Source organism: Pipistrellus hanaki (assembly GCF_964339955.1).
Source record: "Pipistrellus hanaki genome assembly, chromosome: 6".
In the NCBI taxonomy this organism is placed as follows: domain Eukaryota; kingdom Metazoa; phylum Chordata; class Mammalia; order Chiroptera; family Vespertilionidae; genus Pipistrellus; species Pipistrellus hanaki.
Window position 1 is genome coordinate 53,775,946 of NC_140508.1, and position 26,867 is coordinate 53,802,812.

The 26,867-nt window shown below is 42.7% G+C and overlaps 2 protein-coding genes across 8 annotated transcripts; one reads left to right on the plus strand and one right to left on the minus strand.

Moving 5' to 3' along the window:
- Window positions 1–50: 50 nt before the first annotated feature.
- On the minus strand, window positions 51–9,564 carry TXNL4A (thioredoxin like 4A). 5 transcript variants are annotated; one of them, XR_014795346.1, is made up of 5 exons: window positions 9,482–9,552; window positions 8,965–9,137; window positions 7,078–7,147; window positions 2,088–2,191; window positions 51–425 (listed from the first exon to the last, which is right to left on the minus strand). XR_014795346.1 is itself a non-coding variant. In XM_084888060.1 (4 exons), the coding sequence occupies exons 2-4, from the start codon at window positions 9,115–9,117 to the stop codon at window positions 254–256; spliced, it is 429 nt and encodes a 142-aa protein (XP_084744186.1). In that variant the 5' UTR covers window positions 9,118–9,137; window positions 9,482–9,564; the 3' UTR covers window positions 51–253. The 5 variants fall into 5 exon arrangements, 3 of the variants coding, with proteins under 3 accessions (XP_084744186.1, XP_084744187.1, XP_084744188.1); XR_014795347.1 differs by having other exon boundaries at window positions 9,412–9,496; XM_084888060.1 differs by lacking the exon at window positions 7,078–7,147 and having other exon boundaries at window positions 9,482–9,564.
- A 138-nt stretch (window positions 9,565–9,702) lies between these two features.
- LOC311624607 (glyoxylate/hydroxypyruvate reductase B-like) lies at window positions 9,703–26,580 on the plus strand. Of its 3 annotated transcripts, none has more exons than XM_084888055.1 (6): window positions 9,703–10,065; window positions 15,772–16,156; window positions 17,611–17,782; window positions 19,923–20,101; window positions 21,085–21,181; window positions 25,358–26,580. In XM_084888055.1, the coding sequence occupies exons 2-6, from the start codon at window positions 15,775–15,777 to the stop codon at window positions 25,512–25,514; spliced, it is 987 nt and encodes a 328-aa protein (XP_084744181.1). In that variant the 5' UTR covers window positions 9,703–10,065; window positions 15,772–15,774; the 3' UTR covers window positions 25,515–26,580. The 3 variants fall into 3 exon arrangements, with proteins under 3 accessions (XP_084744181.1, XP_084744180.1, XP_084744182.1); XM_084888054.1 differs by lacking the exon at window positions 9,703–10,065 and adding an exon at window positions 10,346–10,458; XM_084888056.1 differs by lacking the exon at window positions 9,703–10,065 and adding an exon at window positions 14,965–15,040.
- The last annotated feature ends 287 nt before the right edge of the window (window positions 26,581–26,867 follow it).

Below are 26,867 nucleotides of genomic sequence, written 5' to 3' on the forward strand. Positions count from 1 at the left end.
GTTTTTACTTCCAAAACCAGTAACCCATATACAAAATAAACCATGAGGACTTTCCCACGATTGTGTATTTGTTTAATTCAGCTAGATATTTACAGGTATTTGCGAATAAGAAAGTACAGTAGCCAGGCCAACTCCAGCTTGAAGCTGTGCAGCCCCTCCTGTCCCTCCCGACTCCTCCTCAAAGGCGTCAGCATCTACAGCATCGCCACGTGAAAGCAACTCCCTGGGCAAACCCCACACCTGGGACAGGCACTCAGTATCGGTATTTGGTGGAGTAGTCCTTCGGGGACACAACCAGGCCTCGGCCTTTGCGGGCGCCCCGGTACACGGTCTCAATGATGTCAATCATCTCCTGCTTGTCCTCCATGGCCCAGTTGATCTTGTTGTTGTTGCCAGTGCCCAGGTCAATCATGATGTGCTTGTTCCTACAGAGGGAATAGGCAAGGCTTATCAGAGCGTCCAGAAGGGCCCTGGTTGGGTAGCTCAGTAGGTTAGAGAGTTGTCCCAGTATGCTAAGGTTGCAGTTTTGATACCTAGTCAGTGTACATGCATGAGTAAGTGAAACAACAAATCAATGTTTTTCTTGCTCTCTCTCTCTCTAAAAATCACTAATTTTTTTTTTTTTTAAAGCCTCTACAAGGGACCCCATGAAAAATGCCTGTTTTCCACTGTTACAGCTCTGGTTACTCCGCTCAGATTTGACTCTGACATGTGGCAACCAGCAGGGCAGCCATAGTCTGTCTGAGCCCCCCATGTTCCCACTGCCCAGAAATGCACTAAGTTGCCTGTCTAAAAGCAGATGGAGCCCTAGCACAGCCAGCGAGTAGAGGCTTCAGCTCACAACCACAAAATGGGATTCGACCAACTACCTTGGTGAGCCATATGACTTCTTCCCTGACTACCTTTGAGAGAACCCAAGGAAACCTGTAGAACCTGCCCAGACTAGGACCTGCAGAACCCCGAACTTACAAATGGTGTTTTCAGCCACAAAACTTGTGCTAACTTGTCTCGCAGAATATGAAGCTAATACACACCCTACACCGTCTACCTGGACCATCCTCACCAACAGGGATTCTACTTGTGAAGTGAACATTAATACTGCTATACACCAACTTTTATAGTAACAATCACTATGAAATTTTGGCAAGCATAGCAATATTAAAGGGTTATTTCTTTCCTAGTTAACCTTCCAGAACAGTTATTTTTGTATTCATGATGCTACTTAATTACATAAATCCCATCAAACATACGTGGCACCTGCATCAGACCTCTGGGTACGCAGCCAGCACATTCCAAGGTTTTCCTTTGAAGCAAACCCCGTACATTGTGGATACAAATTTGTCTGAGGCAATTAGGGAAATTCTATTCTTCATGCCAGTAACTCATTGACTGGAGTACAAACAGAATGTTTACTGATAAAATGATCTTGTGCTTATAAGCAAATAAATTGAGAACAAGTTTTCCCTCTTAGGTATCACAAAGAATATTAGTGTCATGATATCAAATTTTAAAATAGACATTGAGTTATTTTAAAACAGACATTTTCCATCAACAGATTAAAGGTAACTTAAATGTTAATAAGAATATCTTCCATTTAATTACACTTTCACCGAGGTTTCTGGGCAAAGTTACTCCAAAAGAGTAATTTATCACTCAGTAAATGCTAAAACTAGAACTGTTTAAAAATTATTGAAAAGATCACATTAATTGCCCGGTGATACAATCTCTATGTGATATGATTACATAACAACTTCCTTCCAAGTAATCTAAAGGCATCTTGATTACATTAAACTTCCAGACCAACAATTTCAATTTAAACAAGAACTTTAAGAGAAAAGGAGCCCAGCCAGCATGGCTCAGTGGTTGAGCATCGACCCAGGAAACAAGAGGTCATTGGTTTGCTTCCCAGTCAGGGCACATGCCTGGGGCTGTGGGCTCAATTCCCAGTGGAGGGGTGAGCAGGAGGCAGCCAATTAATGATTCTCTCTCATCATTGATGTTTCTATTTCTTTCTCCTTTCCTCTCTGAAATCAATAAAAATATAAAGAGGACAATTTAAATAACAAGTTTAAAACAAGAGGACATACCTGAAGAAAAACATCACAGTACAAGGATCGTATAACTCATACATCTTGTTGAAGTCAGGTACTTCTGTAATATCCACAAGATAATTAACCGCAAAATTTTTAACCTAAAAGTAAAGAACATTAAAAGAAATAAAAATAAAATTTATTTAATTCTGTAAAAGCACATTAAAAACTAAAACAATCATCTGTGTATAACAGAACAATTTTCAAGCTCTCCAACATTTTCCCAGTAGAGTTAACACAGAAAAATAATTCAACAAGCTCAGGATTCCTAGCAAATAACTGGCTATTACACTTCCCTTTAACATTTTTTTAGAATAGCAAGTTTTAAGAACGTTAAGAAAATATCCACAGACATATTATTCATGCTGATCTAGCAATAATCTATATGATCTTTTCCAAATGTATACTTTTACTAATAATCACATGCATTGAACAACTGCTTTCCAACATACCATACATTCCCCATGTACTTGGGTTTGAACTCTTCTTGTAAATAGAACTACTACTCCAAATAGTATCGTATATAACAAAATTTTCTTTAAATGCAAATTCATCAGAGAAGATTTAGAAAACTAAAAATAAAATCACCTTCAATCCCAACAAAAAGTTAACTACTGCAAAAGTATTTTTAAGATGTTCTTTCCCATTTTTCCTCTAACTGAGTCACACAGCCAGGGCTCCTGGTATACATGCATGCATACATATATACATATATATTTAACTGTTTTAACAAAATGTGATCATACTACAATATTTACTATATTGCTTTAATTACAAAGATTCTCTAAAAACACAACTTTTATGGCTGTATTAAATAATTAGTTCATGCCCTGACCAGTTTGGCTCAGTGGATAGAGTGTTGGCCTACGGACTGAAAGGTCCCAGGTTCGATTCTGGTCAAGGGTATGTACATTGGTTGCGGGCACATCCCAAGTAGGGGGTGTGCAGGAGGCAGCTGATTGATGTTTCTCTTTCATTGATGTTTCTAACTCTATCCCTCTCCCTTCCTCTCTGTAAAAAAATCAATAAAATATATATAAAATAATAATAATTAGTTCATCAAATGTCTATGCCATTACTGTACCTTTCTTCTGTTACTTTCTGATTAATATCAATTATTCCCCTATGAACATTCTAAGCCTTAAAATTTGTGCACACATTCATTATTTTCTAAGGATAAATTCCTAAAACAGAATTTCTAGAACTAAGAACATAACATTTTAAAGGCTTCTTATAAATACAGTGGTGGGCAAAAGGTTTACAGTTGTAATACAAATAAATCTATAATAATAAAGGGTAATATGCTAATTAGACTGGACGTCCCTCCTTCCCAACAAAACCACAGCGGGTGGGGTCTGGGGCCGGGCCAAAGTCCTTGCATGAATTTCGGTGCATCCGGCCTCTAGTACAACAATAATAATGCAAGACCTGGCTGGTGTGGTTCAGTTAGTTGAGCACTGTCTCAGGCACCAAAAGGTTGCCAGTTTGCTTCCTGGTCAGGGAACTTACCCAGCTTTGGGCTTCATCCCCAGTACAGGGCATGCAGGAGGCAGTCAGTTGGTGTTTCCCTTGGAAGAGAGAGAATCATTGATTGGCTGCCTCCTGCATTCCCCACACTGGGCATCGGCAGGCAAAAACAGTCACGCACCCTGACCAGAATTGAACCATGACCTCCTGCTTTATAGGTCGATGTTAATCACTGAGCCATGACAGTAAGGCTAAAATCACATTAGGATTTTTAAGATGAATCTCAAGCCACACAAGGCCAGAAACCATGTCCATAATCTTTATTGATATGTCCTCAGAGCCAAACATCTGACACATTCAAGACACTAGTAAGTATTAGTTGAATGAATGAACTTTAACAATAAACTTATATTTCAAAACTCAAGAAACCCATTATTGTCACTAAGATCCATTTTGGACAGTATGAACTTAACTCTATAATCCTGAGTTCAGACCTGCCTTAGGAGGTGTCAGGTCTAACCCCTTCCTCAGAGACGGGGTCCTGACAGAAGGCTCTCCCAATACTGGCAGGAAAGGGCCACACCCCAGACATGGCTCATCCAGGTGGGTGGCTATGTGAGCATGCTGCCTCTCGCTCTGAACCCTCCCAGGTTTTGCTCTGGAAAAGCTCCCAGCTGACAAAGCTTCTCCTCACCTGGATTTGGATTCCTGTATTGTCGTGCTACCTTCGACATAGAGAACTATGTCGCCTAAACCAGTGGTCACCAACTTTCGGACCTCAAGGACCACCAATGGTCCAGAGACCACCAGTTGGTGACTGCTGGATTAAACAGTTCACATCCATTAATGAATCTGCAGATAACTAAAACCCTTGTGTATTTTTTTTTAATATACAACTGAAATTAAGCTAGGTGTCTATCTTTTCTCCATTTAAAAAATTGGAAAATATATAAATGAAATGGAAAAATCATTTTTTTGTATCCAGCCCAAAAATTTTCAAACAAGTTATATAATTTATAAAACATGACAGTCATAATAAATCTATGAGTGTTTTAAAGTGAAATGTTAATGTTTCCCTTTCTCAACCCAAAGCTTGCTGATGAGGACACCTTCTACTCTGCTTTTCTCCAGCTGACATCAGTTTTCCCACATCTATAATAATAAAAGCATAATATGCTAATTAGAACAGACATCATTCTGGACAAAGCCAGGGCTGCAAGGGAAGCCTGGGTTCTGGGTCCCAGAGGGAAGCCGGTGCCAACAACCAGGGGAAGGAAGGTCTACTCTTGCATGAATGTCGTGCATTGGACTTCTAGTTATTAAATAAAGATCATTTTTAATGGCCAAATAATATTCCATCCAGTAGGGTGTACGTTTCAGTTTAAATCTCATTTTCCAAGTCTGGACAGATAACTGCTCAGGAGCTGTCATGAGGGCCACATGAGGGGTCAATTTCCTACCTGGCACTGTGCCTGGCCTAAGTGTTCCCCTATCACTGGACACTGTGGTTGTTTCCACTTTTGCTACAAATGACAGTAATGGTCTCCCGAAGGGTCAGTTACTGAGAACAGTGGGACCATCTGACATTCGCTCATCAGGCTCTTCACATAATGCCAGCCACGTTCCTCAGGGTGATGCCAACTCTACCACCTGAACATTACAACATCCAGCACACCCCAACTTCAGCTCCTTTTTAATTTTCTGTCTCTGATATACCTAAAAACGATAGTTTACTTAACCACTGGAATTTATTTTTTCAAGTTCTTTTCCCGTTTACTCACAAGAACTATCTTTTTAAACAGTACTGTAACCATATTTGCCGTATTTAAATACATTTTGCCTACTATTAGTAATGTTAACTGGTTAAGTAGTATATTATTAAACCAAGAATCACATGTACAAATTCATTTTTATTATCAAGTTATTTTTGAAATACATATTCTTTGGTCATCTACAACAGTAAATATCCTTTCCACCTCTGTTGCCCACACACTTGATGAGCACACCTTTTTCTTCAGCAAGTCAGTGATCAACCACCACTCAGCCCTCTGTATGATGGTCCTCCCCCAGTTGAGAGCCTATCTAATACACCAGAAAAATGTTCTGGGCTGTCAATTGGTTAATTATTACATTGCTATTTAATTCATTTTAAATCCATCAAAAGATTACATGGTAACTTTATTTTCGAAAACTATGTGTTCTGCCTGGCTGGTGTTGCTCAGCTGTTGAGCATCGACCTATAAACCAGGATTTCATGGTTCATAGGATTCCCAGTCAGGACATTTGCCCAGGTTGCAGACTCCATCCCCAGTTGGAGGCATGCAGGAGGTTGCTGATCAATGACTCTCCCTCAACACTGATGTTTCTCTCTCTCGCCACCTCCCTTCCTCTCTGAAGTCAATAAAAAAATATATATATTTTAAAATAAATAAATAAAACAAACTATGTGCCCTGATTAGCTCTATTTATAATAACTGTTGCAAATTTTGTGATGTGAGATAGTAATAATAATGACAGCTAATGATTACTGAATGTACTCCTTGATGTTAACTCTGTCCTCACAACCACTTAGGAGTCTGGCACTGGTATCCCTTTCTTACAGACGAGTTATTTAATGTCATGGAGGCAGTAAGTGGCAGAATCCAACTCAGTCTGGGCCCATAAACCACTGCTCAATCCTGCCTCTTATAGCTGCTTGCTGCAAGGGATTATATGCAGAGACACAAATCCAGAGTGAAGACAAAAACATGCCTTCTGTTGGTTCCTATCAATTTCTCAGACTGAGCACCAACTTCCATTGGTTCCCTTATTTTATGTGATGCTTCAGAAAGACCCCATAGTCATTCCTAAAAAGTTCCATCAATATATTTGCCTTGCCGAAACTGATTTGGTTCAGTGAATAGAGCGTCGGCCTGCGGACTGAAAGGATCCAAGTTTGATTCCGGTCAAGGGCATGTACTTTGGTTGCAGGCACATCCCCAGTAGGGGGTGTGCAGGAGGCAGCTGATCAATTATTCTCTCTCATCGATGTTTCTCTCTATCCCTCTCACTTCCTTTCTGGAAAAAGTCAATAAAATATATTTAAATAAATATATATATATATTTGCCTCACATACAATTTCATCTATTATAGAATATATGATCACTAGTCAATATCGCTGAGGTTCTACACATTTTAAACTCTATTTGTATAGGCTTTTTAACACAAAAATTAAATGTCCCACTTATTCTTAACTATCATGGAATTTAGGAAACTGAGCTGTGACAAACTGTTCTTACAGAATGGCAGATAGCTCAGAGGGGCACAAAACAGTCTCTCTTCAAAGCTGTGCATAAAATCAGCTGCTAAGCAGGAAACTTTGCTATTACCACTCTACCAAATTCCAGACAGCTGAAAGTCGGTAAGCATCTCTCTGTTTCAGTATCGCTCAAAACTAACCCAGCACAAAGAGGGGTTGGCACTGTCAGAGCATCAAGTCAATACACCACATTCCAGCCTCAACCCAGGAACTTTACTCACTTTAAAACAGCTGGGATATCCAAACAGGGGTCGTAACAAGATGAGGAAGATCTCCCATTATCTCCCATTTCTGCAGAGGGAGATTTTTAAGTAGAGTTAAGTTGTTCTTTATACTAAAACCTTAAATCTCAAAAATTTCTGTTAAGCTTCCCCAAAAGAACTTCCAGAATTTTAAGCTCATATTTTGCCCTTATACTAAGATAAAAGTAAAATGTTAATAGTCTTATAATGCATTTCAAGTTTGCATTTTGAATAGCTATATTATATTGTAATACAATATTGAACGTTTATTAAAATAAAAATCCCCCTGACCGGTTTGGCTCAGTAAATAAGAGTGTCCAGCTGCAGATTGAAAGGTCCCGGGTTCAATTCCAGACAAGGGCATGTACCTTGGTTGCAGACATATCCCCAGTAGGGGGTGTGCAGGAGGCAGCTGATTGATGTTTCTCATTGATGTTTCTCTCTCTATCCCTCTCCCTTCCTCTATTGAAAAAAATATAAATAAGAAAAAAATAGAAAGAAATAAATAAAATTAAAACCCACATTTTTGGACAAGAGAAAAAAGGGTAACTTAAAGAATAAAGAAAAATTGTCAAAGTGAGCCTCATTAAACTGCCCTTATTAACAGATTCAATACAAGAAGAGTGGCACAGTGGCACAGCAATTCGGTCTCTAACTGACATAAAGGCATTAGAAAAGAGGAACAGTCCCTAAGGTCCACAATATCACAACCCCTACATAACTCTGCCTCCCCTTCCAAATAGGAGGTAGTAAAAGTCAGCTTTTCTTTCCTAAATACAAAGTATATACTCTTGTTATTTGCTCAAAAGTGTTATTTTAATCCAGCCAATATTATCATCTCCTCTTCCCATGAAAGAAAAGATGGGCCCTAACCGGTTTGGCTCAGTGGATAGAGCATCGGCCTGCGGACTGAAGGGTGCTGGGTTCGATTCCAGTCACGGGCATGTACCTTGGTTGGGAGCACATTCCCAGTAGGGGGGTGTGCAGGAGGCAGCTGGTCGATGATTCTCTCTCATCAATGTTTCTCTCTCCTTTCCTCTCTGTAAAAAATCAACAAAATATATATATTTTTAAAAAGATGGTTTCAGTGTTTCCATTTTTACTCTTCAAGTGACCTTAATAATTTAATTAACACCCTAATGTATGTGCCTTTTGCCCTATTGTTGAAATTGCAAAAACCCAAATTAAAAGTTATCTTAAAATCAGCATGAGGAAACTTAAAAAGAATTAAGGCTCTGGTTACACAGAAACATCCTACGACTGCACCCATACTACTGTCAGCAAACAAGTCCCTGCATTTAAATCATCTGTTATAAAACAAAACAACAAACGACAAGAGCTACTATGCTATTAACAAACATGTTCGGCTTTACAATAAATAAATAAATAAATAAATAAATAAATAAATAAATAAATAAATAAATAAATAAAATAAACATGATATATATATAAAAGGACAATCCTTTTAAGCTAAGCTATTTAAAAGGGGCTCCAACACTTGCCAAAGTATGAAAAAAACATTGTGTTCTTGGTACCGTGGATGCAAATTTTGAAAAAACACCCTATCACTAGGAATTACTAAGTGATTTATAGGGAGAGGGATCATGAACTTTTTTGTAACGTATGGAAACTTCTTCCAGAAGAAAAGGCCATAACCTATTGTGTACAATTTCAGGGAGCTCGTCCTCACATCACCAGGTCAACCCTACATCTTTATTGGCTGGCGCATTAAAATTCAAGATATGAACAGTGAGTGTGGAATCCAGCTTTTAACCTCACTTTTAAAATTGTCCTGTTAACCAGCAAAGCAAAAGGAAGCAGACACCGAGCTGACACGCTGCGCAGCGGAAGCGCAGGCTACGGTACCTTCTCCGCGATGCAGTACAGAACCTCGTCCATTTTCATGCACGTAGGGTCCCAATCGTGCCCGAAGCGAATGACGACCACTCGGTCTTCCTCCGAAAGGATGGCCTGGTCCACCTGCCAGCCATTGTGCAAGTGCGGGAGCATATACGACATGTTGGCGACTCTAGCGGCCTCTGCGGGAGAGAACTCGGTGGAGGAGCTGCTTCCGGCTCAGTCACAGCAATCGGCGCTGGCGGGGATCGCCGCTTCCCTCCTCCCCGGCTCCCCGGCTCCCCGGCTCCCCGGCTTCCGGCTCAGTCACAGCAATCGGCGCTGGCGGGGATCGCCGCTTCCCTCCTCCCCGGCTCCCCGGCTCCCCGGCTCCCCGGCTCCCCGGCTCCCCGGCTCCCCGGCTCCCCGGCTCCCCGGCTCCCCGGCTCCCCGGCTCCCCGGCTCCCCGGCTCCGACCTCCAACCACAGCCCGGATCCCCAGCTCCCTCCCAGGACCCCGCTCTCAGATCCGGTTCGCTGCTCGTACCTTCTCGAACACACGACTTCCAGCACTGCGACCGCCCTCGGCTTACAAACGCACTGACGTGCGCGTGCGCGTGCCCGCTGTGCGTGCGTGCGTGCGTGCGTGCGTGCGTGCGTCGGCCGTGCGCGCATGCGTCCTTGCCAGGGTGGGGCCTGGAGTCTGGTTGCCTTCGGGATGCCCCGCCCCGCGGTCCAGGGGGGCTGCTGTGTCCAGCCGGGCCGAGCTTCAATGCGGGACCCCAAATTAGTCATTTTGCCGACATGCTTCCAAGACATAAATTATGATAATGTTGGGTTGTTGTTGGGTGTCCAACTTAATTAATTTACATATGGGTATCCAGTTGTCCCACATCGTGTTTTGGAAAGATTACTCCTTCCCCATCAAATTGCATTGGCACCTTTGTTCAGGATGTGTGTGTGGTCCCAGGCAGAGGCGGGACTGGGGTTGGGCTAAACGTTGTACGGGGCGGAGACGCGGGTAAGGTGTGTTAGGCAGGTTGAAAGTCACTGTAAACTTTGAGTCTGTGAGGAACCTGCCTGGGAGACTGGTTCTACCTGAGCCCCTGAGATCTTGAGTCCTTTGAAAAGGTAAGTGTGTGGCCTAGCTGGTTTGACTCAGTGGATTGAGCGTTGGTACCAGGTTCGATTCCGGTTAAGGGCGCATGCCTGGGTTGCTGGCTCCATCCCCAGTGGCGGCTTGCAGGAGGCAGCCAATTAATGATTCTCATCATTGATGTTTCTTCTCTCTATCCCTTGCTCTCTGAAATCAATAAAAATATATTTAAAAAGGTAAGTGTGCCCCTAGTCATGGAGGAGCCGTGAAGTATGGGCGTGGCTTCGACCCCAAACCTCGCCTGTGACGGAACAGTTGAATCCTAAACCCATCCAGACCTGCATAGCAGGACCCTAAAGGATTTAACTGGAAAAATGCAATGCTGTGGCAGGATGAAGGCGGTTTCAGGACTCTGCCAGAATTTAGAGGTAAATTTGGACAGGTGTTTATTATTTTTGTAAGCTGTAGGCCAGTGTTTCCCAAACTTCTCTCATGATGAGAATCACCTGGTGGAGCTGTTCTAGTTTAGCACTTCTTAGTTGGGATTCAGGAATCTGTATTTTAATCCACCAGGTGATTCTCATCATGAGAGAAATTTGGGAAACACTGCTGTAGGCAATGGCACATTAAGCTTTAAATGGGTAAAATTTGTGGTACCCACATCATATTTTAGTTCTTAGTTTACACCCTTACATGAATCCAGTGTTTTAGGAGCTTAGCGCCTGTTTTTACAGAGATATATCATGATAGTTTTGATTTTAAGTTATATTGAATTTGTTGATACCTGGTATCTCAAGAAACCTCACATAAAAGGTACAAACAGTGCAAGTTTCATTAATCTTGAACTAGCAAACCAATGGTCAAGGAATCTGTAAACCCTTCGGCATATTTTAATCTTTTGGGTCCCCTTATCTAGTCATGCGCTAATCAGATAATTGTCCGTCGACTAAAATATTTCAGGCTCCTTTGCTGGACTCTGGCCCATGATTGGAGATGGTTAAAGTCCAGTGCAAGACAAAGTGACTAAGGTGTGAGCCCTGCATCTGCTTGGAGCTCCCATCACTGTTACTTTCAATTCTCTCAACTGGGAATCTCACCCTCTCTTATTATTTGGAGCAGCCATTAGTCACTTGGAGAATCTTGAGTCTTTTCCACATAAAATCACTGACAATAATGGTGTGATGGATATATGCCATTGCTCTAATGAAAAGTTGCATATAAATTGATCAGGAATCATTCTTCCTCTCTGAAAAAGTAAAGTAAAATCTTATCGTGAAGTCCAAAAAATTTTTAAATCAGCTTTAAACAAATGTTAAACATTTTTAGTCATGACCCAAAGATGCATTCATTAACCTCAATTCTTTTTTTAATAAGTCTTTATTGTTCAGATTATTACAGTTGTTCCTCTTTTTTCTTTCCATAGTTCCCCTCCACCCAGTTCCCACCCCACCCCATGCCCTTACCCCCCCCCCCATAGTCCTGTCCATAGGTGTTCAATTTTTGTCCAGTCTCTTCCCGCACCCCCACATCCCCTTCCCCCCAAGAACTGTCAGTCCACTCCCTTTCTATGCCACAGATTCTATTATATTCACCAGTTTATTCTGTTCATCATATTTTTTATTCACTCGATTTTTAGATTCACTTGTTGATATGTATTTGTCACTTTGTTGTTCATAATTTTTATTTTTACCTTTTTCTTCTTCTTCCTCTTCTTAAAGAACACCCTTCAGCAATTCATATAATACTGGTTTGACCGTGATAAACTCCTTTAGCTTGTTCTTATCTGTGAAGCTCATTATCTGACCTTTAATTCTAAATGATAGCTTTGCTGGATAGAGTAATCTTGGTTGTAGGTTCTTGCTATTCATCACTTAGAATATTTCTTGCCACTCCCTTCTAGCCTGCATAATTTTTGTTGAAAAATCAGCTGACAGTCATATGGGTACTTTCTTGTAGGTAACTGTTTTTCTCTTGCTGCTTTTAAGACTTTTTCTTTGTCTTTTGCCCTTGGCATTTTAATGATGATGTGTCTTGGTGTGGTCCTCTTTGGATTCCTCTTGTTTGAATTTCTCTGTGATTCCTGGACTTGTAAGTCTATTTCTTTCACCAGGTAACGGAAGTTTTCTGTCATTATTTCTTTAAATAGGTTTTCAATAACTTGCTCTCTCTTTTCTTCTGGCATCCCCATAATTTGGATGTTGGTATGCTTGAAGTTGTCCCAGAGGCTCCTTACACTATCTTCATATTTTTGGATTCTTTTTGCTTTTTGCTTTTCCAGTTAGGTGTTTTATGCTTCTTCATATTCCAAATCTTTGACTTGATTCTTGATATTCTTTAGTCTGATGCTGGATCTTTGTTTTTTTTCTTTCTTTCCTCCCCCCCCCCCCATTTTTTTTTAATTGATTATGGTATCACATAATTGCCCTCATCCCCCCAATCCCATCCCAAGCCCCTCCCTACATATGTACACACACACACACACACACACACCCGTTGTCCATGGCCACTGGCCAGGCCCATATGCATGCACACAAGACCTTTGGTTGATCTCTTCCCCTTTACCCCCACCCTCCCCTACTTTCTCTCTGAGGTTTAAAAGTCTGTTCAGTGCTTCTCTTCCTCTGAGTCTGTTTTTGTTCATCAGTCTATGTTGTTCCCCATTTCCTCTAGATGCGTGAGATCTTGTGATCTAAGAAATACTCTTGTAAGAACCTAATCTGAGAAAAGCCATAATGGTTATGCTGAGAGGCAAATGAATCAATCTGTAGTGAGTTTCTTTCTTGTATATTATTCTTTATTTCAGTCAGTGTATGCTTAATTTCTAATTGGTTCTTTTTCATATCCTTTAGGGTCTCACTAAATTTCTCAGAGGTCTCTAGAAGATTCTTGAGTAACCTTGTAACTGTGATTTTGAACTCTATATCCTGTACTTTTGCTTAACTGCAAAATCACAGTTATAAGGTTACTTATAACTTATTTCTTTTAATTTGTGACATGTTTCTTTGTCTCAGTTATAAGATTACTTATAACTCAGTTATAAGGTTACTTATACTTATACTTATTTCTTTCATTTGTGACATGTTTCTTTGTCTCTGCATTTTGGCTGCTTCCCTGTGTTGATAGAGTGGCTGTGTGTGGTAGGTGTCTTATAGGGCCCAGTGGCTCAGCCCCCGCAGTCACCTGAGGAGGACACTTTTTTTTTTTTTTTTTTAAATTTGTTCCTCAGGAAGGTAACTTTTTTATTTTATTTTTTTTATTTTTTTATTTTTTTTATTGATTTTGTACAGAGAGGAAGGGAGAGAGATAGAGAGTTAGAAACATCGATGAGAGAGAGTCATCGATCAGCTGCCTCTTGCACACCCCCTACTGGGGATATGCCCGCAACCAAGGTACATGCCCTTGACTGGAATCGAACCCGGGACCTTTCAGTCCCCAAGCCGACGCTTTATCCATTGAGCCAAACTGGTCCCGGCAGGAGGACACTTTTGGTGCACCCCTTTGTGGGCTGTGTGCACAGTCTTGTTGTAGTTAAGGCTTGATTGCTGTTGCTATCACTGGGCGGAATTGACCTCCAGACCAATTGGCTGTGAGGACCAGTTGTGTCTACAATGGGAGAACTTCTTTTGGAGTTCTGGAGATACCCTATGGGGCAGGACTTGCTTCAGTGGGGCTTTGGTGCTCACTGAGTCTGGCCCCTGAGTGTGTCTCTTATGGATGTGAAGAGCTGTAGTCTGGTGTGGTCTCATTTTGACCACTGGGTAAACTGGCTCTTGGATCTCAAAGGAGATGCAAAGTCAACCCCTGCCTGACGCCACCCAGCAGGAGCTACAGAGAGATATACAGATTCCTCCTCTTAGTTTGGGGTTTGGAGGTGCCCAGATGAGGCCCAACTGTGAAGCAATGCAGGCTGCTGACGAGCCGTAGGCCTTCTTTTGAAAGCTCTGGGATTCTTTGACCCAGCTGCAGTTTGTTAGGTTGCAAAAAGCCAAACCATTCATATGCAAAGGCCTCTGCACACAGCTTGTGTGGGGTTGTAAATTGGGTGGAGCATGTTCTCAGGGAATCATGAGGCAGTGCAAACAGCAATGTTGCCCCTTGGCCCTGCCCTGGGTAGGTTCTTGGGTCTCTGTGTCTCACAGCCCTGTGCAGGAACAAAAAACGCTGTGAACACCTCTGAGAGAAAGCCGCCCTTGTGTTCTGGCCTGATGCCAGACAGTCCAGTTTCTCCCCGTATGAGTTTGGGTCCCCAGAGTCTCGCCTGGTACAGGAATTCAGAGCAGTTGGGAGTTGGTATCTCCCCCCTGATTGAAGAAGACCACAGTGTACTCAGTTGCCAGCCTGTGTCTGTGCCCACCTCCACACCTTTGCTCTTTCACACCTCTGCACCTCCTACCAGTCTAGATGTGCTTTTCTCTTTCCTTCTTGTTGTAGAACTTCCACTCAGCCAGCTTTCCTGTGGTTCTGGATGATATCTGTTTTTTCTTTTCATTGTAGTTTTGATGTGGTTGTGCAAGACAGCAAGTTCAGGGGTTTACCTATGCCGCCATCTTGGTTCCTTCTCCATTAACCTCAATTCTTGAAACACAACAGTTTTTACTTTTGTAGAAAAGCTATGAAATGTCAGAAATATCTTTTTAGCAGTCACAAAGAATGTAAAACCTTATTTAATTCATTTGACAGATAACACATATCTTTTGTCACAGTAAAAAAAAAAAAAAAAAGATCATGTCGACATAAGAACTTCCAAACCTATAGAGAATATTTCTAAGAGTTTATTTGAGACAAAACTGACTGTTGCTGGAGGCAGGATCTCAAGTGCTCCCCAAAAATGACAGTTTTCAATTTCTTTTTGCATTTGGAACCAAGGATGTATTGTAAGGAAGATTCAACGAAGGTGGGAGAAAGCAGATGGGGGATTGGATTACAGAGGAGTTGACTAAACCATGCCCCTCTTGAGGATGGTCACACTTCAGAGGTTCTCAAAAATAGGATTAATCTAGCATTTCAAAGGTATGCTAACTTAAACATATAAAAACAATAGACATGGTTTGTGAGGCAAAGATAAACCTTTTACTTAAAAAATTATATGCCTTCCCTTGACTACTGCAGTGATCTGCCCAGTTAGGAATTTATGATCCAATCACTCTGTGAGGTTAGTTTCTATAGTACCCCTCTTTTGTTCACAGACAATGCTAGTAGCTAATGCTGCATACATAACAAATTATCCTAAATTTTAGTGGCTGGAAATAACAAATATCCGTTATCTCCCAGAGGTTCAGGTCAGAAATCTGGGAGTGTCTTACCTCAGTGGTTCTGGCCCAAGATCTTTCATGAAACTTTAAACAAGGTATTGACCAGGGCTGCAGTCACCTCAAGGCTCACCTAGTTGTTGGCAGGCCTCTTAGATCTGCTTCCAAGCTCAGTCATGGCCCAGCATAAGGGGAGGGGAGACAGGCAGTGATCTCCCAACACATCACTCTGCCATTTCTCTTCACTAGAAGCACTCCAGGATTGGGGTTACACCAATGCATGGTTACCAGGAGGATGTCATTGGAGGCAGCTCAGACGGTGTGAGGTGTGATGGAGATACTGGTGCTTTCAGAACTCTGGGCCTATTGACTTTCATAATGAATTGCAGCCTTGTTGTCATGTAGAAAATCTGGAGAGTAGAAGGAGAGCACATGAGTTGTTCTCTTACAGTCTCTATTTTGATAGCAGAAATCATGATTGTCTTTCTGCAGGCTATGGGGGATCAGGACCTACCAGGAGTTTTGGTGCCTGGATTTGAAGGGCCATCTGGTATCTATAAAGATCATGTTGGAGAGTTGCAGAAACACTTTAATCTCATTACCATGCAAGACCTTCTGGAAAATAAAACACAAGTGGGTCCAAAAATCCAGGCTGTCTATATCTGGAACAGAGAGCCAGTTGTTGATCAGGAGCTCCTGCAGAGCCTGCCCGCCCTGAAGATTGTTGCAACCCCAGGAGCGGGTTTAGACCACCTAGACCTGAAGCTCATCGCCAGCTTTGGCGTGAAGGTGGCCAACACACCGCAGGCTGTTTCCAGTCCCACGGCAGACATGGGGATGGCCTTACTGCTGGCAGCAGCCCGGAGAGTGGTGGAAGGTAAACCATGTTGGAAGGAGATGCTGGTTTCTCTGAGAGATCAGATGGAAGACACTTATTAATACACTAGAAGCCCGATGCACCAAATTTGTGCAAGAGTAGGCCTTCCTTCCCCCGGCTGTCGGCACCAGCTTCCCTCTGGCACTGGGGACCAGGGCTTCCCTCGCAGCCCCAGCTTCTTCCGGAAGGTGGTCCGGTCTAATTAGCATATTAGGCTTATATTATTATATTGATAGATGACAAATATAATTTTACCTTCAAACTTCAAATCCTTTCCTGGCACCGATTTCTTTACACTCGTCCAGGAGTTGGTGACACTTGGTATTTGGAGTCCCTCTGGTCTTTTGCAGCCCACTTAGTGCCCAAGCCCAGTCCCAGGCACAAGTAGTTCAGCCATCTGCCTGGTAGAAGCCCTACCAAATGCTACTCACTCACATACCAGGTGGGAAGTGTGTGCATGTGCTAATTCAATGCCACTGGGAAATGCCCAAGGAGTCATGCACTGACTGGTCAGCATGCCACCAAAAAGTAAAGGCCTACATGTGAGTAGGCAGAATCCCATCTGTCTATACACTAGACATCTCTGGAGGCCTCCCCAGGAAAGGCAGTGTAGCAGCTCAACACTCGCCCAGCCTCCTGATGGAGCTTTGTTGTGAAGGGGTTGAAGAGAGAAAAGCAAGATGTAGTCTCTTTCTGTTTCTGACTGCTGATTCACACACATACATATACAGTCATCCACACATACGCACAGTCCCACACACAGTCACAAGTATAAATAGTTACACACATACACACAACCATTCACACTCACACATGTAGTCACACAAAGTTACACATGTACACACAAACACACATATACACAGCCATACACATATAGTCACACATATACAGTCACACACACACACACCCCAAAACAAAGTTTTTCTTTTTTTAAAAAAATATTTTTATTAATTTCAGAGAGGAAGGGAGACAGAGAGAGAGCTGAAAACATCAATGATGAGAGAGAATCATTGATTGGCTGTCTCCTGCATGGCCTCATTGGGGATCAAGCCCGCAACTCGGGCATATTCCCTGACCGGGAATTGAACTGTGACCCCCGGGCTCATAGGTCAATGCTCAACCACTGGGCCCAAAACTAAATTTAACTAGAAATCCTTCCTTGATGTAAAAGGAATTTCTCTTTTATTTTTTTTTATTTTTATTTTTTTATTTTTAGGAATTTCTCTTTTAAAGCATTCTACCAGGAAGTGCTGGTTTTGCTATGAGGACACTGCCTTCTGTTTCCCTTGATTCCCTGCAGCAACATTTCTTTGCTGTCACATAAAAATGCATGACAGCTATGGTCTGCCACCAGCATCCTATACCCTTGTGACCTTGGCAAAAGGTCCCAGGAAGGGTTGTGGGTTTCTGTGTGGTACCATCTCCATTGCCCATTGTATTCTCATGTATCTTAGGTCACCAGTTGGCCACCTCACCAGATACGAAGAACTTTCCCACAAACTGGCTGGGCCAGGAAGTGACAGGGTCCACTCTGGGGATTATCGGCATGGGCAGTATTGGTTACAAGGTTGCTCAGCGGGCCCGGGCATTTGAAATGAACATTCTGTACCACAACAGGAACCGCAGGTGAGATTCAGAGTGAACTTGAGTGAATGGAGCAGAACTTACACCACCACTGCCTTACATGTGCTTGGATGTATGACTCCCCATTTTTCTTTCTTTTTTTTTTTTTTTTTAAATATATTTTATTAATTTTTTACAGAGAGGAAGGGAGAGAGATAGAGAGCTAGAAACATCGATGAGAGAGAAACATCGACCAGCTGCCTCCTGCACACCCCCCACCGGGGATGTGCCTGCAACCAACATACATGCCCCTGACCGGAATCGAACCCGGGACCTTTCAGTCCCCAAGCCGACGCTCTATCCATTGAGACAAACCGGTCCTGGCAGACTCCCCATTTTTCATAAGACTTCCTACTCTTCCTTCCAGAAAGTGGGGTTGATGGTTCAGAAAAGGATTGAGGTATTATTACGATTATTTAGAAATGTGGCTGTGACTTGTTTTCATTAAAAAAATTCACCAGGAAGAGATTTTAACTCACCTATAAGTGTTATTTTATTATTATTTCTCAAGTCATTTTTTTTTTTTTTAATCATGGGAGATGCAGTCCACACCCCCTGAGCAATTTGACTGGTTCCTTCAGTACTGAGCTATATGCTCACTTATTCACTTATTCAATCTGAAAGCCATTTCCTCTCATTCGTGGTTCAGCACAACCATCCAGTCCTATTGATGCTATCTCCAAACAACCCTCCAACCAGCCCAAGTTGTCTCTCACTTCAGCTACACATACCCTAAGGGGCTAATGGCCTGCTTTTGAATACCCAGAACCCTCTGCAAATCAGCCAGAGGATGGTCACTGCGCACCACCTTGCAGTGGCTTCCCATGACTAGAATTCCACATGGAATGGAATTCTGGCTGATGAAAAATTCATGGCGGCTTGGTGAGCTGGGAGATTTTATGTCAGAGTCCATCCCCTTTCTCTTGTCTTTTTTAAGGAGTTGATTTTATTTATTTATTTAAAAATATTTGAATGGATTTTTAAAATAGATTTTTATTGATTTCTGAAAAGAAGGAAGGAGGAGAGAGAGATGAAAACATCCATGATGAGAAAGAATCATGGATCGGCTGCCTCCTGAAAGCCCCACTGGGTATCAAGCCCACAACTTGGGCATGTGCCCTTGACCAGAATCGATCCTACGAACTTTCAGTTCGCAGGCTGATGCTCTATCCACTAAGCCAAACTGGCTAGGGCTGGATTTTTTTTTTTTTTTTTTTTAGTGAGGAAGGGAGAGGCAGAGAGAAACATTGATGAGAGAAACATTGATAGGCTGCCCACTGCATGCCCCCTACTGGGGATCAAGCCTGCAAACTAGGCATGTGCTCTGGCTGGGAATCAAACTGGCAATCTAATGGGACAATGCCCAACCAACTGTACCACACCAGCCAGGGCAAGCCCATCCTCTTTTTCAATCACTGTTTGCACAATGGACTGGAAATTGCGCCAAGACAAATGTAGACAACTTTCAGTGTGATGAAAGGGCAAAGGCAGAGGCCAGCATTCCCCAGGACAAGGTGAGTGCTGTGGACCAGGCATTGAGGAAGGAACTGGGTGTGTTGGCCATTCATCTTTCCCTCCAGCTGTCCCCAGCTAAGACAGGTTAGGACAGGTTCGTATAATTTTATATTTCATGTTTGTATGGCAGTGGTGGCTACCTGGGATGCTGTGACCTCCCGAAGCTTGGCATTTCTGTTGAGGAATTAATTAGCTGTTAGGGGTAGCCAAAACAGGAATTCAGATTGGACTGAAGTCAAAATACAATCCTGCCTATATCTGACCCTTGGATCCTCACTCCTGTTTAACAGGCAGCACACCCAGGCACTCTCCTGTTTTGTTTTGTTTTGTTTTTCTGGAAACTGCCATGTGTTTGCCCACATTCAGTGACTTAAAGCACATCTGACGCACGATCGGGCTTGTACCAGACTCTGGGGGTTCAAAGACGCATGTGAGGAAGCTCCTGGTCTCAAGGAACTGTGGGTCTGATGGGAAATCCTGCAGACACTAAATGCTCGGCTCTGAGAAGCCAAGTACCCAGGGGGTTTCCAGGGCTGAGTCCCCGGCTCCCCTCATAAAGTCCTTCCTGAAACAACTTGGTGAATTTCTCACTAGAGAATGTGATTTTTCTTCCTTGATCTCCTCATAGGAAATCAGAGGAGGACGACGCTGTTGGAGCCACTTACTGTGAGAGGCTGGGTGACCTGCTGCAGCAGTCAGACTTTGTGATGCTGGCCGTGAGCCTGACACCCCAAACCCAGCTGCTGATCGGGAGGAGGGAGCTGAGGCTGATGAAACCTACAGCCGTCCTCGTCAACATTGGCAGAGGTACCGGCCTGCTGTCTGTGTGGCTAGGAAACCACGCAGGAGGAAAGCCCCAGGCTAGACTCCCAGCATTTCTACTCAACCCTTTCCCTTACTGGCTGAAAAACCCACTTAGACTGGTCAGTGAGCTTCTATTTAGAAATGTTTCTAATTTTTGTCTTCACATCTTTTTGAACCTCAAGTTAGTATCAAAAAGAATGAGAACACAGCAGTATGGGAGTTTTCAAATCCAGGTTCAGGCATCTATTTGGGGTGGGGACATCAGAGTTTGAGCTTCTAGGCCAGTGGTCGGCAAACTCATTAGTCAGCAGAGCCAAATATCAACAGTACAACGATTGAAATTTCTTTTGAGAGCCAAATGTTTTAAACTTCCTCTAACGCCAGTTCTTCAAAATAGACTTGCCCAAGCCGTGGTTATTTTGTGGAAGAGCCACACTCAAGGGGCCAATGAGCCGCATGGCTCGTGAGCTGAAGTTTGCTGATCACGGTTCTAGGTGTAATTAAGCAAAATGTAGGAGGATGAATTTTCTGAGCCTTCACTTTAAAAAAACAACAACTTAATGCTAGTTTAGTTATTTGACATTTTTGTAGTGCTTTGTAGCCAGGTATAGGTCAAATTTGTGACTGTTTAGTTTCTTACTGTGTGTATAAAATGGGTATCTGGGGACTGTTTGGGGAGGTGGTGTGGTGAAATGAGCCAGCTGATATCCAGGAGACTTGGCTTCCTTGCCTGTCAAATGAGTATCGATTCTGCCGATTATTGGAGGGTTTGGTGCAACTCTGTCAGTGTGGGCTTGGCACACTGCATGGCCCCTGGCAGGCTCACAATGTCCAACAGGGAATCAGCAGAATGAAGTTCACGGTCTCTTTGTCAGACCCTGGACAGGGTCAGGATGTGTTTGGTGTAGCAGCTAATGTGACCAGAGTGTCTTTCCTGAGCACTGCCTCCCTGTGGTGACTGCAGAGGATGTGTGTCATTACCTCAGGTCTGTTAGTTGATCAGGATGCCCTGGTGGAAGCTCTCCAGACTGGAGTCATTAGAGCAGCAGCACTGGATGTGTCGCACCCGGAGCCCCTGCCCAGGTAAGGAAGCCAGAGGGCATCTACAGTCCTTTCCAAACGGAAGGGTGGGGTTCCTCAGACAATCTCCGCTCTGGCTTTTGAAGCTGTGTTTTCACAGAACTGTAGGGTCTTGGCTGGAGGGGCCTACTGGCCTCTGGGGACCTGTCCAGTTCTGCAGATGGTCTGGCCTCTGCTTCCACACCTTCAAAGATACAGGCGGTTAGGACTACAGCCCTGATTCCGACGTTTATTTTGAAACTTGACGCTGTTAGTCTTTAAGCTCGCATTGATTCCTCCAACTTTGATATCTACCCACTAGGCAAATTCCTATCAGCTGAATGGCATTATAGAGGTTCTGAAAAAGGTGTCTTGACACCCTTTTAGGGGGGTTGTGAAGTTAAAACTATATTTGTAATGCTGTCAAATGTGGTTTACTTTCCACTTATATTTTTTTTCACAAGTGTACTATTAATGACATGTGGATATGTAATGACACTCTGACAGCTACAGGAATGTGTGCTTCTGTATTATTGTATTAATGTTTTCCAGTTTTAACTTATAATACAGTAAATGTTGATAGGCTCCACATAAACAAATGTTGTTTGGGCTTTTCAACTTCTTTTAAAAAAAATATATATTTTATTGATTTTTCACAAAGAGGAAGAAAGAGATAGAGATTTAGAAACATCGATGAGAGAGAATCATCAATCAGCTGCCTCTTGCACACCCCCTACTGGGGATGTGCCCGCAACCAAGGTACATGCCCTTGCCCGGAATTGAACCCGGGACCTTTCAGTCCGCAGGCCAACGCTCTATCCACTGAGCCAAACCGGTCCCGGCAAGGGGTTTTCAACTTCTAAGAGTACAAAGATATCCTGAGAACAAATGTTTAAGCACCATTAATCCAGAACAAAAAGTAATTCCGATATAAATTAAGAAGCATGAACATTTTAGACAGCTGTCCACTTACTCAGAAACCTAGAGGTCATGTGATCACCCCTACTGTGCAGTCTGCTAAAATGAGCTTTTTATTAGATTCACTAACAAGTCACAGGGCAATTACCGGGTTATATCCCAAAGTTCAATTTAATCCAATAGGTGGTGCTCCAGTGTCCCATGTAAAATTATTTTTGTGGCTATGAGATTCTGCAATTATTTTATGAATAGTTTAACCTTTACACATCCGTATTAATTTCTAATCTCTATATTATAAGACAGATGTGAGGTTTCATCTTGATTTTTTTTTGCAGGGGGGGGAAAGACATTTTGTTGTTGCTTACTGTAAAAATGGGAATTTTAGGATTTTTAAAAATCATACTGCATAAGTATTCTTTGCCTTACACAAGGATTTACTACAAAATTATTATTTTTTTAGAAAATATATTTTATTGATTTTTTACAGAGAGGAAGAGAGAGGGATAGAGAGTTAGAAACATCGATCAGCTGCCTCTTGCACACCCCTACTGGGGATGTGCCTGCAACCAAGGTACATGCCCTTGCCCGGAATCGAACCCCGGGACCTTTCAGTCCGCAGGCTGACGCTCTATCCATTGAGCCAAACCAGTTTCGGCTACAAGATTATTTTTAAAAGAAAAAAATTCATTCACGAATAGTGTAAGTAGCCCCCAAGATTAATGATTTGGTAAAAAGACTCACAGAACTAAGAAACACTTTAATACTCACATTTACAGCTTATTACAGTGAAGGGATACAGATTAAAATCAGCAAAAGTAACTAGCGTATCAGGTGGTTCTGTCCAGGAGAAAGGAGGCATGAGCTTCCAGTTGTCCTCTCTCAGTGATGTATGGACAGTAGTTACTCAAGCAATGGTGTTTGACAGCACGCCCAAGCCTCAGTACCAAGGGGTCACATAGACATGGAGTGACCACATGTCTGACATATGTTAGTCTCCAGCCTCTCCAGAGGTTACAGTGACGTAGAGTGGGCCAGGATACCAAGTGAGCAAAAGCAGGCATTCACCACATATAGCGCTGTTAGCATAAACTATCTCGCTGGCTCCAGGTCCCAAGAATAAGATGACACTCAGATAAGCAGTACATATCAAGCGTTCAGAGGTTATCTCCCAGGAGCCTACCTTCAAAGTGTGCAGGTTTGAGCATTCTAAGCCTGCTTGCTGAGTTAATCCTTCACTACATGAGTTAATCCTTCACTACATTCCCTGATCCTTGACCTAGGCTGTCTTACAGCAAAATGATATTTATTGAAGCATCTACATTTATTATAGTTTTTATAATGTAACTTATGATGAACTTATGCGGTACTATTAGTGAATAAATTAGCTGCTATTTAGTTTAAATCTAGTTTTTCTTTAGGCCAGTCATTTCCCATTGGTATCATATGTAAGGGGGCTTTAAATCAACCGCCCAATACAATTGATCAATAATATTAATATTATATGACTTATTTGTATGAGGTAGTTAAATTCTACCAACAATGCTAGTGTTATACCATATCACAATATGGTTATGGTATAATTCAATTTCATCACATAACAAATCAATAACAATTACAGAGGTATTTTCTTGCTTTCTCAACAAAATTGGCTTTGGCCTCACCCTGGATTGTGTGACTCAAAGCATTGACTCACACACTGAAGGGTTTTGGGTCTGATTCCCAGTAAGGGCATGTAACCTGGATTATAGGCTTGATCCCTAGCCCTAGTTGGGACACATGTGGGAGACAACCAATCAATATGTCTCTCTTGCCAAAACCGGTTTGGCTCAGTGGATAAGAGCGTCAGCCTGCGGACTGAAAGGTCCTGGTTTCGATTCCAGTCTAGGGCATGTACCTTGGTTGTGGGCACATCCCCAGTATGGCAGCTGATCGATGATTCTCTCTCATCAATGTTTCTAACTCTCTATTCCTCTCTCTTCCTCTCTGTAAAAAATCATATATTTTAAAATATGTCTCTCTCACATTGATGCCTCTCTCTCTCTCTCTCTCATTCTTTCTCTCTCTTTCTGTCTCTTTCTCTTTCACTCCCTCCATTCCATTTTCTCTAAAAATCAATAGAAAAACTGAAAAATCAGAGCCAACCACTCCCTGTAATTGAGACAATGATAATTGAGGCAACTTCTCCATCTTTTAATCATATAAATCCTTACTGATATGATAATCCACTTATTACCTGCCTAAGGGCTATGGGTTTATTCCAAACCTGCTTAAGGGTAATGGGTGTATCCCATAGTCTCAATAAAAGGGATAGCAAGGCCTGAGCCTAGCGGCAGTCCTCCCACTAGAGGTGGGCTCCCGCCTGGCCCCCCCATATCACCAAATTAAAATAAATAAATAAATAAATAAATAAATAAATAAATATCAATAGAAAAATATATCCTCGGATGAGGATTAGCAAAACAAACAAAAAATTGGCTCTGGCCTCTATCCCCGATATTATTATGGACACGTGTTACAGCTGGTCATGATTCAGTTATCTCTGGGTTCCAAATCAGTTAGGACAAAGCCAGTCACTCTGTATTTTCTAACGTGTGCTGTCAGATAGCAGGGCCCACCGCCTGCCTGTGGGGAGGACAAGTGTTTTCAGAAGAGTTCTTCTCCCTGCCGGCTGTACTTCAGGATATTGCTTAAGTGGATCAGTCCTGGGGACTGGGGCAGTCATCATGACAAGTGCCCCCAAAGAGCTTCTATAGATTTTGGGGTCCATAGATCCCAAGTGTGTGCCCCTTGAACCTCAATAGCTAGGTTGGTCACATGGCTACTATGGCCTCTGTCTATAAAATAGTCAGGAGTCCCTGGAGGGTCAGGTTACAGCCCTCTCCCGATGCTGGGTTCTAGTGTTACCCATCGTTATGTTTAGTCTGCCTGACCCACTTCACTAAAACCTCATCTTTCCAGGCTGACTCTCATCCTTTGCCTTATTCCTGGGAGAGAACTCCCTTTAATCTGCTAGTTTCCCTCTGGATGCCACTCCTTACTAAAGGTGCATTCTGCTTGTCCTATGACCCTGGACCAGCACCTGTGACCCTAATGCCCTATTCTGTCTTGTGGGCCAGTATTGAATCCACCAAGCATGTTTGTTGTGCTGTTATGTGCTAATGGCCTGGATGCAGTTAGAATATGTAAGGTTCCTCATACTAGGGTTAGATGAATGGTGTCACACCTAGGTGTAATTTAGAGTATGCTATAAGCCTCCTATAGCTTTCCCCATCTGTATTTCAGAGACCATCCTTTGTTGAAGTTGAAGAATGTCACTCTGACACCTCACATTGGAAGTGCAACTCATCAAGCTAGATGGCAGATGATGGAAAATTTGGTTGAAAGTATCCTGGCTTCTCTCAATGGCCTTCCCATTCCTAATGAAGTGCTACTTAAATGATTTATGTGGGCTGAGAAAGCAGAGGGATGAAATATGGCTTTCCCATAATATGGCTAATGGGAAAAATATTAGTGTGTGTTTTTTGTATTTATGTTCAAGTCCAATACGTAGGTTGGTTTACTATCATTTTATCTGAAAAACTTAGAATAGTAAAATACTGATCATCTATTGAGAACCTGGTAAGTGTCTTAATTGCATTCTCACTTCATCCTCAAGGCAGCACTATGAGGGAAGTGATCATCATTCATAATGAAATTGAGCACAGTTATGTGTTTAACATCCAGAAGTTGCAAATATTTGAATTTGGATTAAAACTTGGGGCTAGGTCTGTGCATTTTCCAGTGGGCTATTGCTTTCCATTTTGTTAAAATTCATAGTTTCCTGGATTAGGTAGCCTTCCTCATATTCTAATCCCTGTTCATTTGTTTCTTTCAATCATTCAAGCAATGACTATTTGTTGTAGGCAGTAGACAGATGTGAGGAGAGCAAGAACGATGGGCCAGGTACAGAAGGTCAGTAGGGCAGAAAGCCCTGGATGCCTAGCAAAGGACAACTACAGGGTGGGACCTCCTCACCGGGTGACTTTGTCCCCAGAGTGACCTTTCCTCCCTAGCATATGACTGGTCTTGAGTTTGGAACCCTAGCCTTTCTTCCATAGAGATAATATCTAGGCCTTAGTTGTAGTTCATCTCCAGGCCCAGAAAAGCAGCAAAACTGACCTCAGGACCAGCTACATTGACTAATGACCCCCTCTCCTGAAGCCGACCAATCAGTGGAGTCCCTGACCCAGAACGGACATGCCTGGAAAGCTGTTGAATATTCTATTGAGATCTTCCTCTGAGACCTCTCCTAAGAACTCCATCCTTAAAACCCTTAGGACAGAAGACCCAACATGCTCTCCCTCCTGGGAGCACTCCCGTACCTTTCCCTCCCCCAAACCCCTCCATGTGCACACCTTTACCTTCCTCACTTCTAAGCCCCAGGAGTCCTTCCTTGACCTCTAGAACTTGTTTAAATTGCTTCTTCTACCTCTGTGATTTTCCAAATAAATGTCCTCTTATAGTTTAAATCTTGGCTCTGAATTCTTTCCTAGCCAGAACTCAAGTACCGATGTTGCTGAACCCAAGGCCAGTTTAACCCCACCAGTCTAATTACCTGATGCAGTCCAAGCCACCGACAACACATTGAGCCCCATCTAGGTGCCATCCCTGTTGTAAGAGCTGGAGCTACCTTAGGAAACAAATCACCACAGTGGCGGGCTGACTAGTATAGGACAAGACCAAGCAGTGCAGCACCTCCATGAGCCAGCGACTAACGCGGGCGAGATAGGAAGGTCCAGTATGGCGGTGCCGA

Excerpts from the sequence above, each read along its gene's own strand:
- TXNL4A (XM_084888060.1), bottom strand. The coding sequence starts at position 9,117 with ATGTCGTATATGCTCCCGCACTTGCACAATGGCTGGCAGGTGGACCAG. Across the intron at positions 2,192-8,964 it reads TGTACTGCATCGCGGAGAAG|GTTAAAAATTTTGCGGTTAA; the intron begins GTACCGTAGCCT and ends CTTTACTTTTAG. Across the intron at positions 426-2,087 it reads ACTGTGATGTTTTTCTTCAG|GAACAAGCACATCATGATTG; the intron begins GTATGTCCTCTT and ends TTCCCTCTGTAG.
- LOC311624607 (XM_084888054.1), top strand. The coding sequence starts at position 10,405 with ATGCAATGCTGTGGCAGGATGAAGGCGGTTTCAGGACTCTGCCAGAAT. Across the intron at positions 17,783-19,922 it reads TACCACAACAGGAACCGCAG|GAAATCAGAGGAGGACGACG; the intron begins GTGAGATTCAGA and ends ATCTCCTCATAG. Across the intron at positions 21,182-25,357 it reads CACCCGGAGCCCCTGCCCAG|AGACCATCCTTTGTTGAAGT; the intron begins GTAAGGAAGCCA and ends TCTGTATTTCAG.